This window comes from Tauraco erythrolophus, chromosome 6, assembly GCF_009769465.1.
Source record: "Tauraco erythrolophus isolate bTauEry1 chromosome 6, bTauEry1.pri, whole genome shotgun sequence".
In the NCBI taxonomy this organism is placed as follows: Eukaryota; Metazoa; Chordata; class Aves; order Musophagiformes; family Musophagidae; genus Tauraco; species Tauraco erythrolophus.
The window spans coordinates 22,284,755-22,310,275 of NC_141470.1; the positions used below are offsets into that span (position 1 = coordinate 22,284,755).

Consider the following 25,521-nt stretch of genomic DNA (forward strand, 5'->3'; position numbering starts at 1 on the left):
GAACTCATTGTAGTCTGGTATTGAGATTGGTTGTAGACTGTGGAAGCAATAGCAAAGGATAAATAAAATATTTTTTGTAATTATAGCAAACCAAACCACACCACTTAATGTTCTTCCACTGCATATTTTGAAGTGAAAACCTCTTTGTTTTCTATGTCTCTTGTCAAAAACGCGAAGCTTTAGTATGTCAGTGCCGTCTATTCAAATGGAAAGAACCATTTAGATATTTTTTTTTTCCTTTAGAGCCTCATCTTTTTCCAGTGCTGTGACTGTTCCCCCTGGCAAGTTCTAGCTACATTCAAAATATTCAAATAAGATCATCTGATAAGGTTGCCTGGTCTCTTAGTTATTTTTTACTTATTTGTAGGAAGAAATGTTTAAATGGTCTTTAGAAGAAATAATTACACAGGGAGTACAAAATCTATTTCTTACCGGTATTTCTTCCCTCCCTGCAACCTGTTTTCATGCTATGGGTCAGGACTTAACAGCTCTCAAGAGTGCCTGGCTGAATAGCAGCAGGCTTCTAAATCTCAAATCAAGTGCTCTTCAAAGCACCTTACTTCTCTTGAGATAAAAACTTGAGGCAGGTTTTTCTATCTGGCCTATTCATCGAGTATAGTCTACTGAATTGTTGACATTTCTAAACACTAAAGGGATTTTAAAGATCTTATTGCTCTAAAGAGACTTACTTGTAGCAGGGAATAAAGAAGTGAAATGAAAAAAATACTGACACATGAAAAGTACAAAACTAAATAACTGCTAGAAACAGCTGAAAGCAAATAACTGTAATTTGACATATAGTTTCTGTACAAAACACATTTTTGATGTAGGAATCCGCTCAAATGTTCAGCCCTCCCCCCAACTATCAGATAAATAGTAATGTTTATTTTAATCTCAATTACTCGCAAAAGTCTTGCATTTAATGTGATACCAGTTTCTGTCGTTCATATTTAACACATTTGTTTCAGTTTACTGAGTCCTACTGTCTTAGATAGAGTCATTTAAGAAGGAATTAGCGTGACCTGTCTTTTAACCTTTCCCCAGCAACTTCTTATTCTGTGCTTAAACTTCCTTTAAAGCATTGGTTTGCCAAAGGGTAGTCGACAGGACCACTTGATCACCAATGCGATTTTTATATTTTTTTGAATAAGCAATACCAATCTCTGAGTAAAAATATGCCACAGTGTATTTTCATACCAAAACAGGATAATCCGACATCATGATATTATATTATATTACACTTCAGTGGTTTCTGAAGTCTAAGATTATTTGGTAGTAATACTACAAAAGGCTTTGTTAACTGGAATTTTTTAAATGAGTCATGCAGGATTAGCACTAAAAATAAGATATATTAAAATATGAATTATATAATTTCTACATCCTTTACTATTTGTACATCCTCAGCTGGGAGTTACAGGAACTGAGCATACTTCCTATATCAGTGCCAGTTTTTAGAGTGAGAAGACAATGATAGCCAAAATGTGTTTTTCTTTCTCTTCTGGCCTGGTTTTTGCCTCAGCACGGAGTGTCTGATAGTGACATTTACCATTGCAGAGCTGAAGTTTCTAGCTTGTGAAAAGCTGCAAACATAACCAAACTGGTCAGCTGTTTAGCAGCCTTGGTTTGTAAACATGGAGAATTTTGTAAACCAGCAATGCATTTATCTGGTACTTGCTTTTAAAACAGATTAGTAATAATAGTTTGCACTTAAATAGCACTTTTTCATTTCTCTAGCACTGTTTTAAAGTGATTGAATAATTTGTGTTTCTCTACTTAAAATAATTCTGCCAGGCAGACTCAGAAAATACCTGTAGCAAAGAAGAACTTGCCCATGCATGAGAAGCAAAATAATAAAAAAAAAAAAAAATAGGAAGATAAAAAGCTCCAGAAAATTAGTCTGCTTCAAAAAGCTATTAAATTGTTCCTATCCCTGAAGCTTTACAAATGTGCTAATTGTTGTGTTCTGGTCATGTAATACGTTTCTGCACGAAGTTAAGGCGCTTTCCTGCTGCCGAAGCCCGCGTGCCGTCGGGGGGAGGGCCTGGCGGGCTGTGTCGCACGGGGTAATGAATCTTCCCTTCGGGCAGCGCGTGCTTCAGGTCTGAGCGCCCAGAAATGCTTTGCAGATGTGCCGGGCTGCCTAGCAATGGAAATTTTCTACTTCTAGCTGACCTAAAAAAAGTAAGTAGACTACTGAGCATAGGGCTACTCCCAGTATAAGACAACAATCCTCCCCCCAGCTAGCATTTACATTTTGCCCCCCACCGTGCTCCTTCTTCATCACCAGCAACTTGCCAAACCTGTGACACTGGTCTCTTGAAACAGAGGCATTCAGGGACATATTGCATGGGTGCTTTGCATCATGTAGTCAAATGTAAAACAATACAGCTCATGCTGTCTCAGTGCTTTCTAGAGCAATACCGCACGCGTTGGAGAGAATCCATAGGTAGACACGTTGGCCGTTATCAGTAACTCATAAGCAGTCATAAGTAATGGGCGCGTTTGCATGTATAGTTACATATTGTGTTTGTACACACAACTTCTGAAATGGATGTATAGGAGGAAATAGGCATAGTCAATGTATACAAAATCTAGAAAAACTGCTGAGGCAGCAGTGGGGCAGCTCACAGCTGGGCTCGGCTGAAGTCTCAGAGCAGCTCCCCTTTTCTCCTGTTCTTCTTAGGAAAACGCTTCATTAAACTCTAAATTTCATAGCAGCTGTAGAGACTAGATACTTGAAATGGACGGAAGCTTGGAGACAATGTGTATTTTGGCAATAGCTGGCAGAACAGTTCAGAAGTCTGTTTGCATTTCTGTTGTCTTTTGAGTTGGCAACTCAGGCATTGAAACGCACATGTAACGAAGACTTGCTAGGGTGAGTTACCTGTCTTGGAGCACAACCTTTTGTGAATTATTGAAATCAGCCTGGACAATTTTATCAGGAGGCAAAATAATTTTTATCAGTTTATTTGCATTGTTGCGCACCCTGAGATAAAATGGTGCGTTTTAAATGGGTGTATTAATGAGTTTTCTGAAATGTAACAAAACATCTAATTACAGTGAACTCTAACAGATAGCTTTGGAAAGAAACTCAAATTTAGTTTTCCAACTTAGCTGAAATTGTAGAGGGTGACAGTAACATTGCAATATGTTGGACCTCCTAGAACAGATGCTTCTGTCTCTGAATGCTATTCCTCCCTCCTCCTCACTTACATCGCTTGTTTGTACACACGATGTCTTGAACACTTCTCAAGTTTCCCAGTAGAGAGACCCAAGTTGTTGTAGAACAGCACGGGCATCGCCAGCAACTCTGGAATGTTTCCAGTGAGCCATCTGTGGTTTGATACGAAATCTGTACTTTGTGGCATGTTGCAGTGTCATTCAAAGAAAGAGGAGATGTTGTAGAGGCACTGACTCAATGAGAAGCTTCATGTAGTTGTAAGGCTGAATTCCTCTCTTTGACCTTTTACTCTCCAAGTTAAGAACTGAGTTTAAGCTAGTCATCCAGGTTTCCTGAATAATCAGTAGAGATGGGCAAGCACTTGCAAGGATGATTCATCTCATCCTAAGTATGTAATGTAGGTTAGACTGAATAGCTGACTTGTAGACAGCTGCAATTAGGTTGAATGAATCCGTCAGGGAAGCGAATGTGACATTAACATTAGCATCCATCCGGACTATCCTGAGAGCCCTAGAATTACTCAGACTTGCATCATGGGTCCCACACTCCTCTTGCGTAAGCCCAGGGAGGAGAAATTCAGCAAAACGAACAGATCTGCAGGAGCAATGTTAGTCTGCTTACTTTGGATATAGATGATATTTTCAGACTCATGAACTACTGTTTGAATTTAGAACAGTGTTTTCCTTCAGCTTTTAGACAACATATTCTGATCTCAACTATAACACCTAGATAATATATCTCTTCCTGCCCTCCATCTTTCCATTTCTTCACTCCGTCTTCTCTTCAGCCCTTTGTCACTTGATTTCTTCCGTGTTGTCTTCCACTTGCCTTTCTGTGCAGGACACTCTTTCTCATACAACATTTTTTCAGTTAGAAGGGGAAAAAAGCTTTTGCATTAATACAGTATTTATATATCATGACATTTTTCATTCTTCCTGGATATTGTATGTTTCACTTCTTCCTTTTTCCGCACTTTGTGTATTCAGACTGTAAACTCTTCAGGACAGAGGCAGCCTTTCAATATGTGCTTGAAGAGAGCTGGATCCGTAAGTGTTACAATAGTATGCTAGGTAAATATTTAGTACAGTTCTAGTTGTAAGATTACCATGTATTTCTCTGAATTTTGGATCAAATGAGCACTTGAACAGCTGTAGTCCCTGGATAGTCTATAACCATCACTGATTAATCCAGCCCCCTTCATAACATGGGGAGCTTCTTCATTATGCAGACGCTACGGTTATAATATGAAGTGGGTCTGTTACTTGTACATGTGATTTAGAGCACTCTGTGGTGCCAAACGTTCGGCATTCTCAAGCGACAGAGAAGGTAAATCTTCCTGATATTTTTATCTATCCTTTGTGACCCTTCACATGTAGCAAATCATCTTTAACACATCTTGGAGTTTTTCTTTGGAATGAAAGAGTTTGTTCAGACAGTTGTCAGTTGTTTCCTTTCCTGTCACTGAAAAGTAATGACTAATGCTGCACACACAAAAACCTACCTGTCTGTATTCACGTGTTACTGGAATTTCTTCAGCCATCTGAAATCCCCTAGGGATTCGTTTTACACAAACATGTACAGAATAGAATTTTATTGGTACAAATGATCTTCGAAAAATTTTTGCTTTGCAACAGCCAGTGTTCAAATAATCTGAGTTTCACATTCTGACTCAGGAACTCATATTTTAAGTACTTTGTGTAGTTTTCTGGTCAGAGAACAGAAACAGTACCATGTGGCACATCCAAATGAATCATCACAGTTTGAATTGAATTCTCTTGGATATTATCATATCACTTATGTAAAACAGATACACTGGAAAGCTGCACTGAAGGGGCACATATTAAGATTCAACATTCTGAAACATAAAATGGCTTTTACAGAATCTATCACAAAAGGAAGTGGGTTTATTAATGGTTCTTAGTTTTGCCAGGTTTTTAAAGTCGAAAACATCACAGTCCTGCGAATGAGGTGAAAGTGAGCATTACCTTAGTTTTATTTTACATTCTCTAAGCGATGGAAAATAGGAATTTCAGAATTGTGTTCAAGTATTTTAAGTACTATTAGCTATATATAAAAAATTATTTTCATATTAGTAATGTGTCCTTTAGCAGACAGACAGGTATATGTAGGTAGAAGTATATTTATCAGCTATTCTTAGTGGAAGCCTTCTCTCAACACCTGATGTTAACAATAATTAGTTTTGACGGCTCAGATTATGCTTCAACTTAAAAAAAAAAGAAATAAGAAATGCATATGGTAGATGTGCTTATTTTAACATAGGTTGATATAGTTGTGATTAGTTACAAGTCAATCACAGTTACCTGAAAAGTAGAAAATTTTAGAATACTCTTTTTAAAAGTAAAGTCTTTTGTCTCTATAATCAGTTTAGAAAATGTATCCATTGCTGTGATTTAAAAATGGTAACATAGCATCTATGAATATAGCAGAAAAAGAAGAAACTGAGTTTGTGTCTGTTATACAGAAAAATAGTTACCAGCTGGTTTGTTTCCCAGATTTATTAAAATACCGAGAAAACTGTAATGTGAACAGGAGTGTAAGAGATTCTTAGTAAATTAGTTTAAAAATAGTTTCCCTAAGACCTAAATGCAGTTATGGGAGGATGATTTGGCACCATTCACTTCACAGGATAAATATTATAGATTGTGAGACACTAGTTATAACCAAATTTCGGGGCTATCATATGATTTTTGCCTGACAAGGGTGTAGGCCCATTGGAATGACTTTTCTAGTCCTTGCTGTGAGAGCTTATAATGTCTTCAGTGGCAAAGGGTTTACTGTTTTGCCATTGAGAAGCAGAATTTTGTTAACTCAGAAGTATTTTCGGGTTTTGTGGTGGTAACAAGGTTCTTATATCTTTTCATGGTGGTATTATCAGATTTGTATGTGAGTTGTTACAAAGTTATGTCAATGTAAGTGATATGTCACTCCAGTAGACTACATGCTGTATAAAATATAATTCATTTCATCATAATACGTATATCGTGTGTCTCAGTTTGCAAACTTGGCAAGGGAAGAGGCCGGAACTTATAGTCACCTCCATGTCAAATACTTGAACCAACTCTTCTCTCTAGAAGAAATTTAGTTTCATACCTGCGCATAGAATCATAGAATCATAGAATCGTTAGGGTTGGAAGGGACCTCAAAGATCATTTAGTTCCAACCCCCCTGCCATGGGCAGGGAAACCCTCCACTACACCCGGTTGCCCAAAGCCTCATCCAACCTGGCCTTGAACACTTCCAGGGATGGGGCATCTACAACTTCTCTGGGCAACCTATTCCAGTGCCTCACCACCCTCAATGTAAAAAATTTCTTCCTTATATCTAATCTAAATCCGCCCTCTTTCAGTTTAAATCCATTGTCCCTTGTCCTATCACTACACGCCCTTGTAAAAAGTCCCTCTCCAGCTTTCCTGTAGGCCCCCTTTAGGTACTGGAAGGCTGCGATAAGATCACCCCAGAGCCTTCTCTTCTCCAGGCTGAACAGCCCCAACTCTCTCAGCCTGTCTTCCTAGCAGAGGTGTTCCAGCCCTCAGATCATCTTCGTGACCCTCCTCTGGACCCGCTCCAGCAGCTCCACGTCCTTCTTGTGTTGGGGACTCCAGAGCTGAATGCAGTATTCCAGGTGGGGTCTCACAAGAGCAGAGTAGAGGGGCAGAATGACCTCCCTCGACCTGCTGGCCACACTTCTTTTGATGCAGCCCAGGACACGGTTGGCTTTCTGGGCTGCCAGTGCACATTGCCGGCTCATGTTGGGCTTCTCATCCACCGGCACTCCCAAGTCCTTTTCCTCAGGGCTGCTCTCAATCCATTCTCCACCCAGCCTGTACTTGTGCTAGGGATTGTCCCGACCCATGTGCAGGACCTTGCACTTGGCCTTGTTGAACTTCATGAGGTTCTCACAGGCCCACCTCTCCAGCCTATCAAGGTCCCTCTGGATGGCATCCCTTCCCTCTAGCGTGTCCACACCACCACACAACTTGATGTCATCTGCAAACTTGCTGAGGGTGCACTCAATCCCACTGTCCATGTCTCCAACAAAGATGTTAAATAGCACTGGCCCCAGTACTGACCCCTGAGGAACATCTTTGTGTTTCTTTTAAGCCCAAAAGTAGTAATTTGTTTTTGCCAAGAAGGCCAGTAAGTTACCGTGCTTGATGATGACCTGTTAAGAAAGCAGTAAAATTATTGACTGGCAAGGCTAAGCTGCTCCTGAAATGTGTATCTCTTAAGGAGTTTGTAGCCACGTGGCAGCTACCTCAGTTAGAAATGCAAGATGCGACCTATGAGGATGTCAGGTAAACCTGTTCATTCGGGACCTCTTTCACCGTGTAAACAGACAGGTTGTGATGGCCCTGAAGCTGTGGCTTGGGGCACCACAGAGCATCAGTGCCACGTGTTGCCATTGCGTTGAATCTCCATGTCCTTGACAGGCTGAGCCACCACTATTAAATCCTGCCCCCACTTCCTAAATAAGAGCAGAGCAGGTTCAGCGAACATGACCAGGGTCAGCCACCAGTCCTGGTGACTGCCAGACAGATCCATAGTTATCAGTCAAGTCCACTCTCAAGCTGAGAGGTCAGGGCAGCAGGTGAGGATCATACCCGGATCAACAAGCTCCATGGTCGGGCCCTGGCACAGGGGTAGCACAGAAAGATGGTCAGGTCCTGAGCAGAGGGCAGCTCCCCAGCAAAGCAGGGAGCACCCGGAAGGGCTTTACCAGCTCCTTCTTGCACAGCTCTTTCTCACCTGGCAGCCCAGTTTCGGGGTGCACAGCTGTGCAGCTAAAGCCTTCTGTTTGGGACAGTCTTCTTCACTGCAAAGATAAAGAGACAGCTTGGTGGCTGTGGAATAATTCGGCATCTCTCCACTGGCTCCCTCTTTTCTTAAGATGTAAGTTGTTTGTTTTCTTTTCCAAAGGCCTCCATGTCCTTTTCCTCAGCCTGCATGTGAGGTCTTATTCATTATCAAGAAATCTATTTCCAGGCAGGTAGTGGTGACAATCACTTAACAGTTTGATAATGTTCAAGCAAGTAAGAAGGTTCTTCACTCTAAGAGGAGGTTTTATAAAGCTGCATTACTAACCTTTTGCAGATTTCTCTTTAAAACCCACCTTTTTCATGGTGTCTACAAAAATGCTGACGTCTTTTCCTCAGTACTACAATAATAGAAATAATTACTAGTAATTCTAAATGAGATAATCATAAAAAGACATAAAAGGGAAAACATAATGCAAGGGGTGCATTATGGGCATCGTAGGCAGAAGTGGAAACAGTAAGAGGAAGTCAGCCTCTGTACCATGGACTATTCCTGTTCTCTCTTGTGTGGGCTTTATGGAATGGCGAGAGTTCTGTTTCAAAGAGAAATAAGTAGGATATAAAGCTCCCCAACTAGGAATCTGCATCTTTCATTTTCCCAGCATTCCTAAAATTCTTCTCCTCACCCCCCTCTTCCCCCTAAACCAAATCCCTTCGGCTTTGGTGACATCAGTCTTCATGGAATTGTAGCAAATGGAACTAGAAGGGATCTAGAGAGGTCATTAACCCATCTCCCTGCCCCAAGGCAGGACTGCAGCCATAGTAGACTAATAAGCAATTTTTTTTGGTCAAAGATCCAAATAAATGGAATTATAAAGATTTTTTTAGAAGTTTAGTTTTGGAAAGTTTGGGCTCAGTTGTTAAAGCTTCGTGAAACTGTTAGCAGAGTCACAAGGTTAACTTCGGTGGAATTACTTTGTATAATTACTTTATATTTGATATATCAAATTAAGGATAAACTATAACCTCTTTTTTATGAGATTGAATGATTTTGCATGACTCCTATTTGTTTGCTACAGTATTATACTTACAATAGCTACCAAAATACAGTAATGATTTTGGAGTAATACAAAGAAAAATTACTTTGGTTTTAGATTTTTGCCAATATATGTATATCTGCTTATCTTATTGTGACTAAACATTTCTATACTTTTTATTACTTAGTGCATTTTACAGAATATGTGATTCTAGTAGCCCTCAATTAATTTTGCTGTATCTTGTGTCTTCCATCTCAATTTATGAAGTTTTACTATATCTTGAATGTCTTCCATCTCAATTATTTCTGAGTATTTTAGCCACTGTAAAAACAACCTGTACAGGCACACATTTCCTAAAATCTGAAAAGCAATTTTTTGGACTGATGTTGTTTATATTATATAGATGCAATACTAGTTTTTAGTAGTTGCCTCCACAATGCAGTGCCAATAGATTCCTTAGAAGAATATGTGCAGTGTATATGTATAGTTGCATGGTAATCAGTTCTTTAACATTGTCTCTAGTAGCCAGCTCTTTGTTTAACATGTCATTGGTCACTGAAGTTCAGTTATGAACCTAAGATATTCAGTTATATGAATTTTACTTTATTTTCAGTGCCTTTTATAGTCAGTTAAAGCCTGAGTACTGTTTCTATTCATTTTGTAACTGAGGTATAATCAACATCAAGAGAGGTTGTTAGAAAACCTGCTGGTCAATTCTCATAATACTAAAGAGAAAGAAAGTCTTACATTTGAAAGTCTGTTCGTTATAATATAACTGTAAAACAATTCCCTTGGCACAATAAGCTACACTGGCAAAAGCACTTGCTAGTATTTTTGCCTACTAGGGATTTTGTGGGTTTAAAAAAAATAAATGACACCTCAACCAAAGGTACCAGCCCACTGAAAGTTCCTAGAATAGCCATGACTTCAATCTTTACATCCCAGTCTTACAAGGCAGACCAGTATCAGAAAACCACCAGTGCTGTATTTGGTCCTCAGTGCTGGGATTGGACTAAACGATTGCTCGGTGTCTGTTCTGGCCTGTCGTTTGACATATTCTTACCTTCCACTCCTACTTCGTTTTTTCTCCTTCCCATTGAGAACAAATAAAGTAATTAGAAGTTTTCTTCAGGCAGAGGGAGGAGCAGAGGCAAAGTGTGTAATAAGTTTTGTCTGAGCTGTTTTCCTTTCGTAATGCATGCCCTAAAGCTGTGTGCTTAGCTGGGTTCAGTGTAATTGTCCCTATCACCGCAAAGCCTTCGGGACCTGCCCGACACAGAGCAGGCGGGAAGCACCAGCACTCACATCATGCCCCTTCGCTCTATGCCTTATCCAGTAAGTAATAGCCTTCTTCCATAGCCAGTCATTTCATAATCGAGTGAATGAAGCTTGTAGTCCGATTCTGAAGATCCTAAGTTTAAACCTTCCTGACAGCTCGTGTAGGTGAAAACAGTGTGTCATCATGTAATTGAACGCACTATAATAATGCAGACAGACAATTAACTTTGCACAAAGGAAGTTTACTCCTAGTTTTTGCACTGACAAACTTTGCTTTTCTTTGATTTAGACTTTAAGAAATTACCACAAGGAGCGCAATTATAGGATCCTATTTTCACTTGCATATTTGTTTTTGCCAGACTATGACCATTTTGCCGTAAAATATTAGTGGCCTGCCAGCTTGCTGTAGGCTACAGGAAGCTTTGTGTTTTTCCACACACTGCAATATTTTAGTGAAAACCTTCGATTATTTGAAAGAACAAATGAAATATACCTTTCTATGTCCGGCATTTATGCCAGGGATGTGTTTTTGCTGTCCTGTGAAAATCCGTCCCTGTTTAGCCCAGGCACACTCGTTACTGCACATTCAGCTTGATCCTTTTCCAGGGATGTACCTGCTTTTTGGACCAGGAGGTGAACCAGAGCCTGTGCCTGCACTCTGGGCTGGGTGCACCAGGGCAGAGGAGAGGGGCAGGGGCAGGGTGGGGGGACAGAAGGCAGTTCCAGCAGGAGGAGGAAGGGCAGATCAAGAGCAACAGGTGGGAAGAGCAGGAGGACAAAATAGGTGATGAGGAAGACAAGGGTCTGAGACAAGGAAGGGTATCCTGGCACTGAATTCAGACCTGGGCATTAGGAATGGGAGCTGGGGATGGAATATGTGCAGAAACAAGCAAGAGAAACCCAGGACTGGCAGGGGCAGAAATGAAGAACTTGGAAGCAGAAAGCTGAGACGGCCTGGGGCAGAGGCTGGGGAGTGCAGATAACTGGAGAAGGGCATTTTTGTCATGAAGACCAGTTGTAGGATGGGAGGCCTGGGCAACAAGAACTGGGATTGCAAGTGTGAGCAAAATCAGCCTGATTCTTATCAGACCGATAAGAGAAAGAGAGATTGAAAGGGATGGAGGTCACAGCCTCAGAAATAGCAGAGAAGTCTGTCCACCAGAAAACATTTTGTCCTAAACTGGAACTTCAAATGTGACCGTTTCTCTGTGGTCAGCAAATATCTATGAAATGTCTGATCGTTCTGTAATGCTGGTGTTCAGAAAGGATCACAGCCTATTCATGCTATCACTTACAGCCTTAGTTCAAGTGACTGCAATGTCCCTGTTGGTGCCAAAAATAAAGGCCTGTTGTTTAACCTCTGGATGTCTGTATAACGCTGTGCAATTAATTTCCAGTTTGTTTGTGGTTTAAAGTATAGAATTTTTTTTTTAAAGATGTTAAAGTATTTAATAAGATTAATATTTGCAGCCCTGTTTATATTTTCAGGCTGCTTACAGAAAATGTAAAGAATGATATTTTGAAACGCCTATTCAGGCTTTATTCAGAGGTAGCGTGTGTCTGTGTGCTGTGATTCACATCTTAATGGCAGGATAATATTCAGTTGTTTTCAGAGGACCCTATTGGTATTTATTGTTCAGATTACATCTGATCTGAGGCTGAATGCAGCATATGCAGCAAAATATGCTTCCTGGAGAACCAGCACTTTGTTGTAATGTTTGAAAATTGGGATTGTAGAGAGGGCAAGGATTGCAGGAGGGATGGTCTCGTAATTAAGACGATTGAAGGATACTGTGGAAGGTATGATGCATCTCTGTGTATACCACTGAGCTTCTGCGTGATCATGTTGCTTCAACCCAGCATTTTTATTTCTGTACTCGTATTTTGTGTCTCTCACTTTTCAAGTGCCTGACTTGGAGTTCTTGAAGAAATACTAAGCACTTACAGCTGCAAATGAAATTGCATTTCGTCACGTGAAATGTGGTACAATGCTAAACATTCTGGAAAAGCAAGTCCTAAATGCTTCGGATTCTGTTTCTGAAATTAATAGATACCTTTTGCCATGTGTTTTATGTGCCTCAATTCCCTATCCATAAAATGGAGGTAACTTCGCTGCCTTATCTCACAAGAATATTGGGAAAATAACACAGTTGGTACTTGTGAAGCATTTGAGTGCTGTACTGACATGTGCTATTGAAAAGCCATTCTGTCTTCAGAACAAGGTTTGAATAGTGTACGATAAACACGTCAGAAAAGTTCAGAGTAAACAGTGACAAGAAAACAAAATACTGAATAGCCAGTCACTGAGTGAGCAGTGTGCATCCTCTTCACTGATTAAGACAGGGGAAAGAAGAGCATATGTGTGTATAATGAAACACTGTATTATAACAGATACATCTGTAAAAGCCTAATCCAGTCCCACCGTCCAATCTGAGGATCTTTAACTTTTACTTTTCCTATCCAAGTCTTTGCAAATTTATGAATATTCTTGTGTCTGTTTTCTGTTTACAATATATATTAATGAACAAACACAGTGTTGATTAAGAGGCTGGGTAAATATAAAAGTTTTTTTTTCTTTTGACCACATTTTAAGTCCAGGCCAGTGAGGCAGGGTTTACAGCTGTTCCCTATCTCTGATATTAATTAGTCCCTGCCTGAGATGAGTTTGCTGAGTCTCAGTTCTGTTTGTTCTTCATCACCTTGCTCTGAATGCCTTTGGCAGACTTGGCAAAAGGGTGCACAACTGCAGGAGGAAAACAGTGGTTCTACATTTCCCCTAGAGGAAGCCAACTCTGCTGCTCCCAGGTGAGGGCAGAGAGATGCTGACAGTGAGTGGGAGAAGGTTGGATTAGTTCACTTGCCTCTCCGCCTCCCAGATACCAGATACCCTGTACCTTGCCAGCAGAGTACTGTACACTTTTTGGAAAGAAAATGTGACTGAAAGATCTGCTAAGTGCTCCCACGCACTTCCCAGCTCTTCGTTTTCCAGTGGTTACAGCCGCCGTCATACAATCCAAGTTGTACATTGGCTCTTTCCTAGCAAATGTTTTTCTCAGCAGACAAACAAGACAGGCACGTGCCCTAGTTTATGTTGTGTTGATGTAGAAATGAGGCATGATGGACCACTGTTCACATCCACAGCCATGCTTAACCTTTTTAGGAATAAGGGAAGAACTGTCAGTGAAGGATACCATACCACAGCATTGATTGCAATATGGTAGAATGTACGAGCTGCATAGTTACTAAATGGTATATACGGGGGCTGGGTTTTTATCCATAAATTGTGTTTCCGTACTCAAAGCACTATGAATAAATACACACATTTCTCCCATTTCAAGCTGTATTTACGTGTTGTGATAAAAGCAAAGCCATAGCAAAAGCAGAGAACAAGTATAGTCCACACAGCCTCCTAATACAGTTTTGCAGCCGTCACTGCTATGCTGTTCCCTTCAGAAGTGTCTGCATTTTAAAAGAAGAGCCACACAGTTTAGCCTTTGCCTACTAAATCTTTCAAGAAATACTCTCCTTCCATGATACCAGTTTCATAAATTATTGCACTGTGTAGAAGATGCTCAACTCTCTTATCTGATGGGCTTTCAGTACCTCACTCTGTCCAAAAATGAGCCAGTAATTAACCAAGTAAAGCCTCGGTTTTACATTAATTTTCACCTTATGGTACAAAAGTTAAATGGTGATGTCATGTCTTTTATATATCTCCAATGTAAAAGATCCTCAGAGGGAGAGTTGAAATATTTTTGTCATAGTTGAAAAATAAGGTTTATTATGCAGGAACTGTGTGCTTGTGGACAACCATGTCACCTGTGTCTCGGCTTCCTCATCTGTAAAATGGATGTAATGTTCCTACAACTCACGAGGGATGGCAAGGTTTGATTAGCATATATGATTGCCTTATACAAATGCAACTACTATCACTGCTTGTTTTTATTAACTATCAGTAGCATATGAAGAAGAAACAGTTAGCAGAATAATGCTACAAGCAGGCTGAGCCCTCTCCATCTTTTGACCATCACATCATTTATTTTCAGACTCTGCCACAGAGTATGCATGTTTGAAATAAAACTATACTTATACTGTAATGCCATAGAAATTAAAGGATTTGATGTAGGGATTGACACACAGGCAAAACACCTGTTTTTAAAGGAAAAATGCCCATAGATATAATTAAATACCTTAAGCAAATTTAGATTTTGTTTAGAAAATTTTCATGAGGAAAAAATCTATTCCCATTTACAGAATCCAATATATGGAAAACACACAAAACGGTTTCCAGGTCAGCCTAAAAGAGTGTCTGGGAAGTGTTTTATTTGTGTGAGTAAATATATGATCAGCCAGGGAAAAGACTGCATTTTGAAATATGCTATGGAAAATAAATTCTACTGCAATTATTCTTTTTTTTTCCCTCCTTGTTTTTTCCTCTCCCTTTCTTCTCTCTCTCCCCGTCTCTCTCTCCCTCTCCCTCCTGAAAATCTCCTGCCACAGCGACTGCATTTGCCTCCAGACTTGTCAGACACAGTGAGCCGCGCAAGCAAACAGGATCTGGCAGAATCCGCCAAACTGCTGAGCTCAGGATGTGGTGCTATGGCCATCGGCAAGAAGCACCTGGACTTCTAGTGATTTCTACTTAGCAGTTTCACTCAGATTTATATGACACTCTAATTATGAGTGTTAATGACATATAAATATTTTTCTTAATGATTTGACCCAGCAGTCTTTAAAAATACATGTTGTCATATGGTGCCTTCTTTTTTCTTTTTTTTTTTATTCTGGTGTCTTTGTACTAATTTGGGGCTCGTTGGATTTTGCTTTTTGTTAAAGCTTCTGTTATGTTGGGTCCTGCCATTGTTCTGCTCGACTGGAAACATACAGTATTTTGTTCCTTTCCTTAAAGTATGAAAATTACTCTTACCCTTTCATTTCTAGATTTTTTTTTACAATAAAAACAAAAGGATATCTTTCCCAATTGAATTTTTATATATTTACATTTACTATTTTGTATGAATAATAAGTTAATTTGGACGGTTTATTGAAATAAAGGAATGAAACTAAGCAATTCATTGTCATGTGTTATTCCAAAAACAAACAACACAGTTATGGTTTTAAAAACATGAAGTTTTGTAATTGAAATACCATTCTTAAATTTCAGGAAATTTGCAATCACTTATTGCATATGTAATAATAAATTTAAGATATATAAAATCATTTTTATTCTAACATGCCAGTAATTAAGAATGGTTTTCTTGAATCAGAATATGTTATAGATAATTACTTTGTCTTATGGCTTACCACATGCATTAAAATGCACTTGAATGGAATTTACTAACCATAGAGAAAAGAATTTATTTCCTTATGTAGTTCAGAACAGTAATCCTAAACAATTGAAGTCAGCACTATGAAATTATGTCAACAGACATAATTCAAGATTGAAATTCAACCCGACAGCTACATTAATGCTAGAAAACCAGAAGAGTGCATTTGAGCTCGGGGAAGGGTATCACAGCATGCTGGTCTAAAGCAGGGCAGAATATACAAGTAATTCAGGCTTCTGTACCCTCAGATATACGATTTGTGAACTTCCAACTATTTTGTATGTATCTCTGTGCATATCTCATCAAATAAAAGAACAGTAAAGCAAAGCTGACCTGTAAATTAAAGTGATTTGCATTCTTTCTTCCAAGGCTGACTTCCATTTTGAAAGGTAATATCTTCTTCTTTGCAGAACTTCCAAGCCACCCAGCTGTAAGATTGCATTACAGTTTCAAAATTTAGTCTTTATAATAGTGTATTACATGGCTGGAGTGAAATTGACTCTTCAAAGAACGTGTTAATAGGATGCAACAATGGTAACTTATTTTGATGGGTTTGGAACCAAGAGTTGGTTAAGTGGTTTGCTTTTTTTTTCTGCTATCCAGGTTCTACTTTATTTTTTCTTGACAACGCTGTGTAAAACAAAGACATAGCTTTTAAAACTGTCTAACTAATATGATGAATGTCAATCACTTAAAAAACTCCACTGTAGCATAAACACATACTGTATACAGCTTTTATTCTGAATTAGAATAATTGAATCAATGACAGTGATTTGCCAGGATGTCAAATCTATCCATCATATCCTGTCACTACCAGTTTATTTTTTGTGATCAAAATCAAAAAGACTACTATTTTGTCATCAGCTATTTCATTAGTAGTAACAATCAGGTTTTCTCTTCTATATTTTTTAGATATGCCTGTTATATTTTTTTATTTCTAAAGACACAAATCCTTTTTAAACCTTTTCAAAATAAAGTTTCAGAACCGAACTGTCAGTTTAATAAAGCAAAAAGACATCTACTTTCCTATGCCAATATATTTAAAATATTATCATTGATGTCTCAAACATTTTTCTCTTTTTGTATTATGTGTAACATTGAATGGAAGTTCTCATTAGATACTTAATTGTGCCTTTTGCAAGCATGAAATAATTTAAATACTTAGGATAAAATGATTTTTAACGAAGGTGAAGTTTTACATAGAACGTCTTTTTAATGTAAATAACACAAAACACGGTATTTCTTTGTGAAATATAAAGTCACAAGACATATAAACTGCTGCCAACATACTTAAATAGGTCATTGACTTAACATACAGGGGAGAAAATATCATGAAAGTCACAGTCAATTTCTAGTTAACATATTAGCTGAAAATTAGCGAGTAGCACGTGTAGTCCACGTATGCATGTGTGTATATGTGTCCCCCATGCATTCATAAGACTTCAATTTCAAAAACTTCAGTAGGTTAATATTAAAGCTGACAAATATTTTGAATAATAAAGGGAACTCCTTCTGCAAATCTGGATTAATATTTTTTCTGAGTCACTAAACATGCTTCGTAAAATAAGTGTTAGAGTATACAGATGTACAGTGTTGTTTACCTAAGGCAAAAACATGGAGCAAAATTTCTCTTCTTTCCTTCCAAAATATTGTATCAGTTACAACAATATATGACAGTGACTTGGCTTATCCAGTAACTGATAAGTGAAATGATGCTATGTACGTGCTACCTGATAGTGCGTAGATGTGTAGTAGACATAGTGTAGATTTCATTTATTGCACCAAGTGCAAATTTGACTTGGGAAGCAGGAGAAGTGCCTACGTGGCAATTTTCTGTGACTTTTCCCCATAAGCACTCCGTGACTGTCAAGCACCAGTGTACAAAACATCCTTTGGTTCTTTCTTCTCTGGATTTGAGGATAAATATTTAATGAAGAGGGGCAGCTCAGGTAACAGAAGAACAGGTGCATCCTCTTTTGACAGGCTGTTGCAAGGTGCTACCACCTTCCTTTTGCATCTCCAGAGCCTCCTTGTTGGCTTGGATGGAAAATCTATGCAACTCCTACTTGTGTTCAGAGGGCCCTCTTCCACAGAGATGGTGGTGCCAGCATTTTTATTTGTTGCAATTTTTTTAAGCAGAACTTCCTACTTTTTAGCAGGCTACAAACTGAAACCGCCAAACTCAGCAGGGCAACAATAGATTCATCCCAGTGAAGACGTTCCCAATTCAACAGAAGAACCTGATCTTTACAGAATTATGACACACAGTCAAGAAAGCAGTAATGGAATTTAAAACGTTGTGTCTTTAATATGTCAAATAAGAATTCTTTATATAATTTCTGTTGTGTTGAGGTTTTCAAAGTATAAGTATTTGGAACATGAGAAGAATATTATGATAGATTAAGTCTTTTTCTATGTTTGTAAAGAAATTCCAAAAGCAATTTCAAGGATGCAGCTGAATTCAATTTTCTGTAACAGTAACTACCAGCATCTGAAAATGAGCATTCAGCTACTTCAGATTTGATACACATAGTAGTATGCCACTGGTTTCATCTTTAATATAAAATTGTGATGTTGTTCCAAACCCGGCTTTTGGAAAAATGCACAAGTCTGACTTATAAAAATCCTTTACTATGCCAAAATTGGAAAGTGAGCTGTTAATCAATTTTTTTTTCTGAAAGCACAAGGTCGTAACACATCCCTTTTAAAATGTATGTATATTACAAGCATTAGACACACAAACACACACACATATTAAACCAGTGTTTCTCCAGGATCATTTATTAGAAATTTAATAAAGTATTATTCTTCTTTTGCCTGTGCTGGAGAAACATCGTCCATAACTACAGACCACAACAGAAATAGGAGAGAAGATGCTTTTATACCTTTAAGAGGTGGTGGAAGCAAGTACTATTCCCCATGACATCTCTTGGGGTTTTTATTTTCTCTTGTGAGCTACCTGAGTGCAAGGCCTACCTTTCTTTTTTTAATCACACTGAGCACATGATGATGCTTATTCAATAATAAATGTACCCGTGTAGAAAAAGAATGAAAGTGAATCTTCTTCATCTTAAGAAAAAAAGGCAACTCGAATGGAGAAAAAAAAAATACAGGAAAGAACAAATCCACCACAATTTTTTTCAGTTTCTAATCTGATATAAGCAAATGTTAGGCTCTTTTTTTTTTCCAGAAACAGTTCATTAATATAGTGGATGCCTACATCTGTATTTCAGCATCTGAATGAATAGACAGATTTTCAGGAGTGTTGAGCATCAAGCATCCCGGAGCATCTGCTGAAAACTTGGCTGATTATTTTAACTTAAACAATTTTGAAAGTTATTAGGTACATCGAACCAATTTGCAGCCCTTCTGTTCCTATCAAAACAAAGACATCTTTTTTAGTACTTGGTATTAGTACTCACTTTAGTACTTACTATTTTGCACATGGATTTTCTGGTACTATAGAGCTTAATCTAAAAAACCTTCCAGAGAAGTCAGTGATGATTTAGACCAGGAGCAAGCTGGACAGATTAAGTCCCGTGGATCTTTTTTAAAATGTTAGCAGATGTAGAGAATTTGTAGCTGCATATTCCTCTATAAAAAATGTATTTTAATGTCTTCTGGCATTGAAGGTGATTGTTAAATCCAAAATATCGCAAGAATTATAAAAAGAAGTCTTCACTCTATGCTGGCAGAATTTGAGTCCGAACATTCATGCCCTCAGAATGCTCTCAGCACTTACAGAGTCAGAAGCATTCTCTTAAAAAGTCTTGAAACAGGTGAATTTCGGTGCACTTTCAGCTACAGTTTTGAAGTCAGGTGGGAGCAAACCACGCTAAAGCTCTTTCTGAAATTTCAGGGGGCTAGACTTACAGGAGAACAGAAATGAGGTCTGGTTTGGGTTTAAATACGAAACGAAGCAATATTCAGTGCCAATATTTTGGGAAAACGTATTGTGCAGAAGAAAAGCTGTAAACTTGTTTAAAGTATGTTGCTTTAGTGAGTCTTTTCTGCAGTTCTTAGTAGGTATTTATTTATATTATCAAAGTATCTCAGAGCTACTACTCATAGACCAGGACTGTTTTGTGCAGGCATCGTTCTCGGCCTGGGTCTTGCATCGCTGCAAAACAAATTTGCCTTCCTGACCTATTTTAAATCAATAGGACAGGAATCGTTCATGGATCCAGCAGATGAACTGGTCAAACAACAGATGTACATCGTCTATTCTTTGTGTATAACAAAACTCTTGCCAGCAGCATAGCCTTGCACTTGGAAAAGCTAAGCTAATGAATAAAGCTGAACTCAGTCAAGACCAGATAGAGACCGGCAGGCGGAGGAAAACATTTGGAAGAACTCTCCAACATGGCGAAATTTCCATTTATGGTGCTTCCCAGCCTACGTCCAGGATAGCTCAGCAATTCTGGAAAATTACTTGAGTGAGAAGGAGTTTGACAGTACACTCTTGGAGACAGTGGAGTAGCAAGTCCATCTATGTGGAAGACAGAACCTTCCCAGGAGCCACCTCAAAACTGAGGCGTTCTTCCCAACTAGTTCTTCCCTACGACCTAGGTTGTAGGTAGGGAGCTTCAAACATACGCCATCGATACACCAGCTTCAGACGAGCAAATGAAACTTTGCCACAACAAAACATGGGGAAGAGGATGGAAGAACAAGCAGTATGGTAGGCAGGCACAGTTATTTCGCGCATGACAGAGGGTGCAGCAAATAGACGCAGTAAAAGAGCATATCCAAGGGAGCTGAACAGGGGGTCTGTTCTGCAGTCCTTGCCTATAGAAGGATCCATGAGGTTTTAAATGCGTCCTTGCCAAAACCGGTGTAAATCAACAACAGTTCATGCAGAGCAACTGAAACATAACCCAGAAAATCATCAGACCTAACAGAAGCTTATTTAAGTAAGAATTGCAGGATTTGGATATGTGTTTTGCAAAGTAACAGCGTTGACTTAAATTCAGAGAAATCAAAATGGAAAACTTTCTTCTTTAAAAGTAAAGAAATTATAAAATTTAAATGACTAGGGTTTTATTTAATCCAATCTGACAGAGGGAGTTTTAAAAATAAATAAAACCTCCCCTGCAGTGTTGAAAACACAAAGCCTCGGACTACAGACTCTGAATGTGAAGGCAGCTTTGCAGAGAGAAATGTAAAAGGTAAAACATAAACAGTTACAGGGAGAAATATAAATTTTCTTCACTCGTGATAAGTTAACAAATTTATTGTAACAACATGAAGAGGTTTATCTGCTGTGTGCAGTTCCATATAAATCGGAGTCCTTCAGGTGCTCTGTATGTAATTTCTATGGAATAACTGTTCGTAACTCAAAATCCGTCGTCGGAGGCCTGACCTGAAGGAGGTTATCTGTGAATCTACGAATGGCTCTGGTGCAGCTGGAAAAGCTTGTATGTCCCAGGAGAGGAAGAACTGCAATTCGCAGCCTTCACTGATTTTAGCTGCGGGAGCGTACGTGAGGTCTGTCAGGTGCCTGGAGGCAACTGCAGCCTCCGCTGGAGGATTTCATCGAACTTAGAGCTCCTGTCAGGCACCTGAAGGTAACAAGGATCCTCCTGGGTCACTCACAACCTCTGCTCACCATCTGACCCAGCTGCAATTCGACTTAGGAGGCCAGGCTCCAGCACCGGAGAAACCATAGACCTCTACCAGCCCAGCAAATACAGTATCATGGTCTTTTGTGGGGGCAAAGCAGCTCCAGCATGCAGCCCACCGGTATCAGACATGTGTTTTCACCTTCGCATCAGACGTGTTTTCACCTTCACCCGCTTCAAAATCACAATCCTCTCACCAGGGATATTACCTGAAGGGATATTACCTACGGGAAGAAAAGGAACAGTATAGGAGACCCCGAAATTCTGTGTTAGAACATAGTTATCAGAGGTGCATAGAGAAACTTAAGGGAAAGCAAGTTTCATGGGGACTTTTCTCTAAAGGGCCATCTTCAGAAGAAACGACAAGGATCCTGGCAGGCTGGAGGTTTCATGAAACTCTGTCACACGTAAGCTGTACCTGTTAAAAGACTGATCAAATGGTTTCATTCCTTTGAGATTTCATTTCTGCAGCCCCTATGAAAACACATTCGTCTTCTGCACAATCGTTATTGAAAACCATCTTAGAATAGTAAACTATCCTAAGTATCTTACTACTTACTGTAAGTAAGCTACCCTAAGTAACTGTCTGCTGATACACTGGGTTTTTCTTTCTTTACATCTACGAGAATATTAGGGGAGGAATTAATTTAAAATGTGTTCTAAAGCAAGGAACTTGCCAGCCTGGCTCCTATCCAAAATGTACTATCTTTACTACCACGCATCTCGTGCAGATTGCTCCAGCCTCTGCTATTTTCTCTGAGAACTACTACACAGATAACATACGTGAGAGACTTGCCTAACATCGTTCTCCTGCAGTAATCCAAAGGAAGCTATATTCTGTGCTTTGATTTCCACCCAAAGAGGAGGAACATTTCTTCTGCCTCTACCACGCGGTGCAGGGCAGGTCTTCATGGATCCCTGCACACTTCAGCCTGAGACACACTCCCATGGCTGCCATCTCTCTGCAGCAAGACACACAAATACCATCTGAACAAGACCAAACAGCCATCACAGACTCTACTCACATGTCTGTAATTCACATGCCTATTTCTAATGCGGGAATTGGGGCGGGGGGGGGGAGGGGAGGGGGTTGTATTTTGGTATTTGTAGGTGCCAGTCACACTTTTGATTAGAAAAAGGGCTGCGGGAGCTCATTAAGCAAGCAGGTGTCTTCTCAAAGAAGAGTTATTTAAAAAGAAGATGCTACACCATTCCCAGAGCAGAAGAGCCTTGTCAGCTGCATGTGGAGCAGTGCTCAACTGCTGAAGCTGAGGACAAGAACAAATGGAATGGAACTGAAAAAGAAAAAAAAAAAAAAAAAAGAATGATACATTTTCAGCTTTCCTAGTGCTGTTTATACCATGGAAATGCAAAACAAATTTAAACCTTAGCTTAACTCTAAACCTTCACATATTACCCAGAGAAAACGAGATAATATATTTTAGTCGGTAATACCAGAAAAATCAATTAAAAAATTTTAAAAAAAAGCCAGACATCTTTGGCCACAGAAAGTGAATGAAACAGGACTACCAATAGCTGGAAACCCTGGGGAAGGTGACGTGTTATCAGTTCTAAGTTATTCTTTGCAACTTTAGTCTTGCCCCAAAAGGTAAATCCCATGTTAGACAGCCTACAAAGGCCATTTGCTCATTTTATAAATAAAGACCTAGCTAAGAAGAAGTGGTGAAATCCCCTTTCTGTGTAGCAACCTGGATAAGAAAGCAGCTCTTTCTGCCTGCTGGAGCAGGGCACACGCTGACTCATGCTTACCTTTGAAAAAAAATTAAAAACCGGAATCTGCATGGTGCAAGGCAATTCCAACACGTGTGTCACCACATGCATGTCTGCTTCGCCATCAGCATGTATGGCTCGTCATCTGTCTGCTCTGAACAATAACTGTTAGGTTAGCAGCCTTTTCACTTGTGAATGTAAATATTGTATCTAGAACACAATATTTGAAATACAAAATACAGTGTTATTAAGACAGCGCTCACACATCAATTCTTGTGTGACTATAATTTGTGAAATGCCTTAGGAGGGGCTTATAAATAAAGTATAAGGTGTTATTATGAAATACATTTTAACCAAATGCACAGAAATGTCTCGTTCCTGTTGAAATCAATAGCAAAACTCCCACTAATTTCCCTGGTAAAAAGAGGAGACCCTTGGAAATTGCTGTGTTACGCTGAGCAATACGTTACAGCAGATTTCCGTCTCCGTGAGCAATATGGCTCTAGAAGAAGAAAGGCAACGCAAACGGGTGTCAGAGGCTGTTCAGAGCACGCTGAAGATTTTCATTTCCTGCTGATGCAGCTGGTAGCGGTGTCTGGCGAGGCAGCCCGTCGCCGCGCAGCCGCACACAGCCCCCTCGCCCCTTGGCAGGTCGGGCGCTGGGGATGCTCCGGGGTCTCTCCTGGCCCCCAGCAAGTGACCGGGAGCTGGCACTGCTGCCCGGGCACAGGAGCCCCTGCGCACTCAGCCCCGCGCCCTGACTCGCCCTGGGAAAAGGCTCTGGACGGGGCTATGGACGTTACGTGCGGTGCAAGGCTGCCTGTAACCCGCAGAGACCCCGGCGCGCGCAGCAGCAGCTCTTCAAGGCAAGCAACGCTCTGGGGACTGAATGCCCTAACTTCTTCCCGATGTGCAGCCAGCCAGGGACTTTTCCCCGCCGACCTCCTTCCGTAGGGCACAATAATGAGCCAGTGAGCCAGAAACGTCTCCTCTCTGCCGCGGCCAGCTAGCCTGTCACCAAAATAAGCTCAAGGTTCATCCGTGCACGCAACCGCTTTGTAGCGTTGCTGCGATTGCAGAGGTGCGGGGCTGTGAAAGGCTGAAGAAGGCTTTAGAAGGAGCGTAGAGGGCTGGCAATGGCTCGATGGAGGCCACCAGCAGCTGGACCGCAGGCTATGGAAGTGCAAGGCAGGGAAAACCCAGGAAGGGCAGGGAAGAGCTGCGAGGAGCTGCCTCTGCCCACGTATCGGCACCTGCAGAAACAGCATCCGCGGCACAAAAGCTCTCGGGAAAGGAAGGGACGTGAAGCTCATTTCCATTCCTGGTTGAGCAGAAGTTGGCATTTAGATAACACAGTACGTTAGTAGGTATAAACACGCTAAGTGGCTATATAAATGCTGGGTTCGTACCTGTAATTAATTGTTCCCAGAATCGATCTAGCTATGCAAGAAGGGACCTGCTTATTGTGGTGTTTAATGCGGTCTATCCGTATCTTACAAATATATAATGAGCATGTGCATGTCTGTTAAAAATATATATAAATATTTTAAAAATCCATGTTTCATTAATATTTGCCAATGCATGGCTTCCAGGTAATTCAAACTACGTAGTGCTGGTATAACGAATATACTTATAACTGACCAGTATCGATTAAAAAGAAATACTTTAATCTACTGGTTTTGCACATTTTTGCTTGCTTTGGGCTCTTGGTTTTACTAACCATCGTCTCATGCTTTGAATGAAGCTGCTCTTTGTCCCTAAAGGATTCGGAATTTACGTGCATTTAGTCTTGTCTGCAGCATCGTGACTACCTCAGCACCACAACTCTGCTACTCCAAGTTTACAGCGAAGTGTTATCTGCAGTGACAAATATGCCGAAAGGAAAACATAACCAGCCTAGATAGTATCTTTGCTTTACAAAGGCTGCTCATGATGCCTGTGCTTTGACTCAAAACTCCCTGCATACTGGCTTTTTAATCATGAGATCCCTTTTTCAGCACAGCATCGCAAGTAACAACTGCACCACAATGAGCCAGCTTCATAGATATGGGAATGTTTAGATTTCCCTGCCAGTGACTAAAGGCCTTTAGCTTTCACTAGCCAGTCCCAGCTCGCATTGTTGTTGCCTGTTGATTTGTCTTCTCTCATTATTCCTTGACATGCAGCTCTCCACCCACGCCCACACTAACAACCCTCACACAAAGCGCATTGAGGTATTAACCAGGTTACAAGTTCAATGGAAAATTACACTAAGATTGTGCTGTGTGGCAATATAAAGGGATGGCATTCACTCTCCCAAAGAGCCTGTTAAAAACACAGCTGGGTTTTGGTTCTTTTCTTTTTAAACATCCTAACAAAAACAATTTTTAGAAGTCAGGAACGTAGATTTGTGTGTATATGGTCTATATGGACTTTATGTATAACTACAACAGACACGAGCGTGCATCGCGTCTCCACCACTGACTGACACGATGCAAACTCCCCGCTGGAAATTCTGCTGGATTCTGGAGTTCATTTAGAGCATCCCCGGAAACCCGAGCTAAATAAACAGCCTCCTCCTGCTCTCAGCTG

The 25,521-nt window shown here is 40.0% G+C and overlaps 1 protein-coding gene across 1 annotated transcript in view; it reads left to right on the plus strand.

Moving 5' to 3' along the window:
- ELP4 (elongator acetyltransferase complex subunit 4) overlaps positions 1–14,917 on the plus strand; it is a 159,292-nt gene extending 144,375 nt beyond the window's left edge. Inside the window, exon 11 of the mRNA XM_086612908.1 lies at positions 14,772–14,917. Within this exon, the coding sequence (XP_086469034.1) occupies positions 14,772–14,917 (146 nt within the window). The remainder of the gene's footprint in view (positions 1–14,771) is intronic.
- The last annotated feature ends 10,604 nt before the right edge of the window (positions 14,918–25,521 follow it).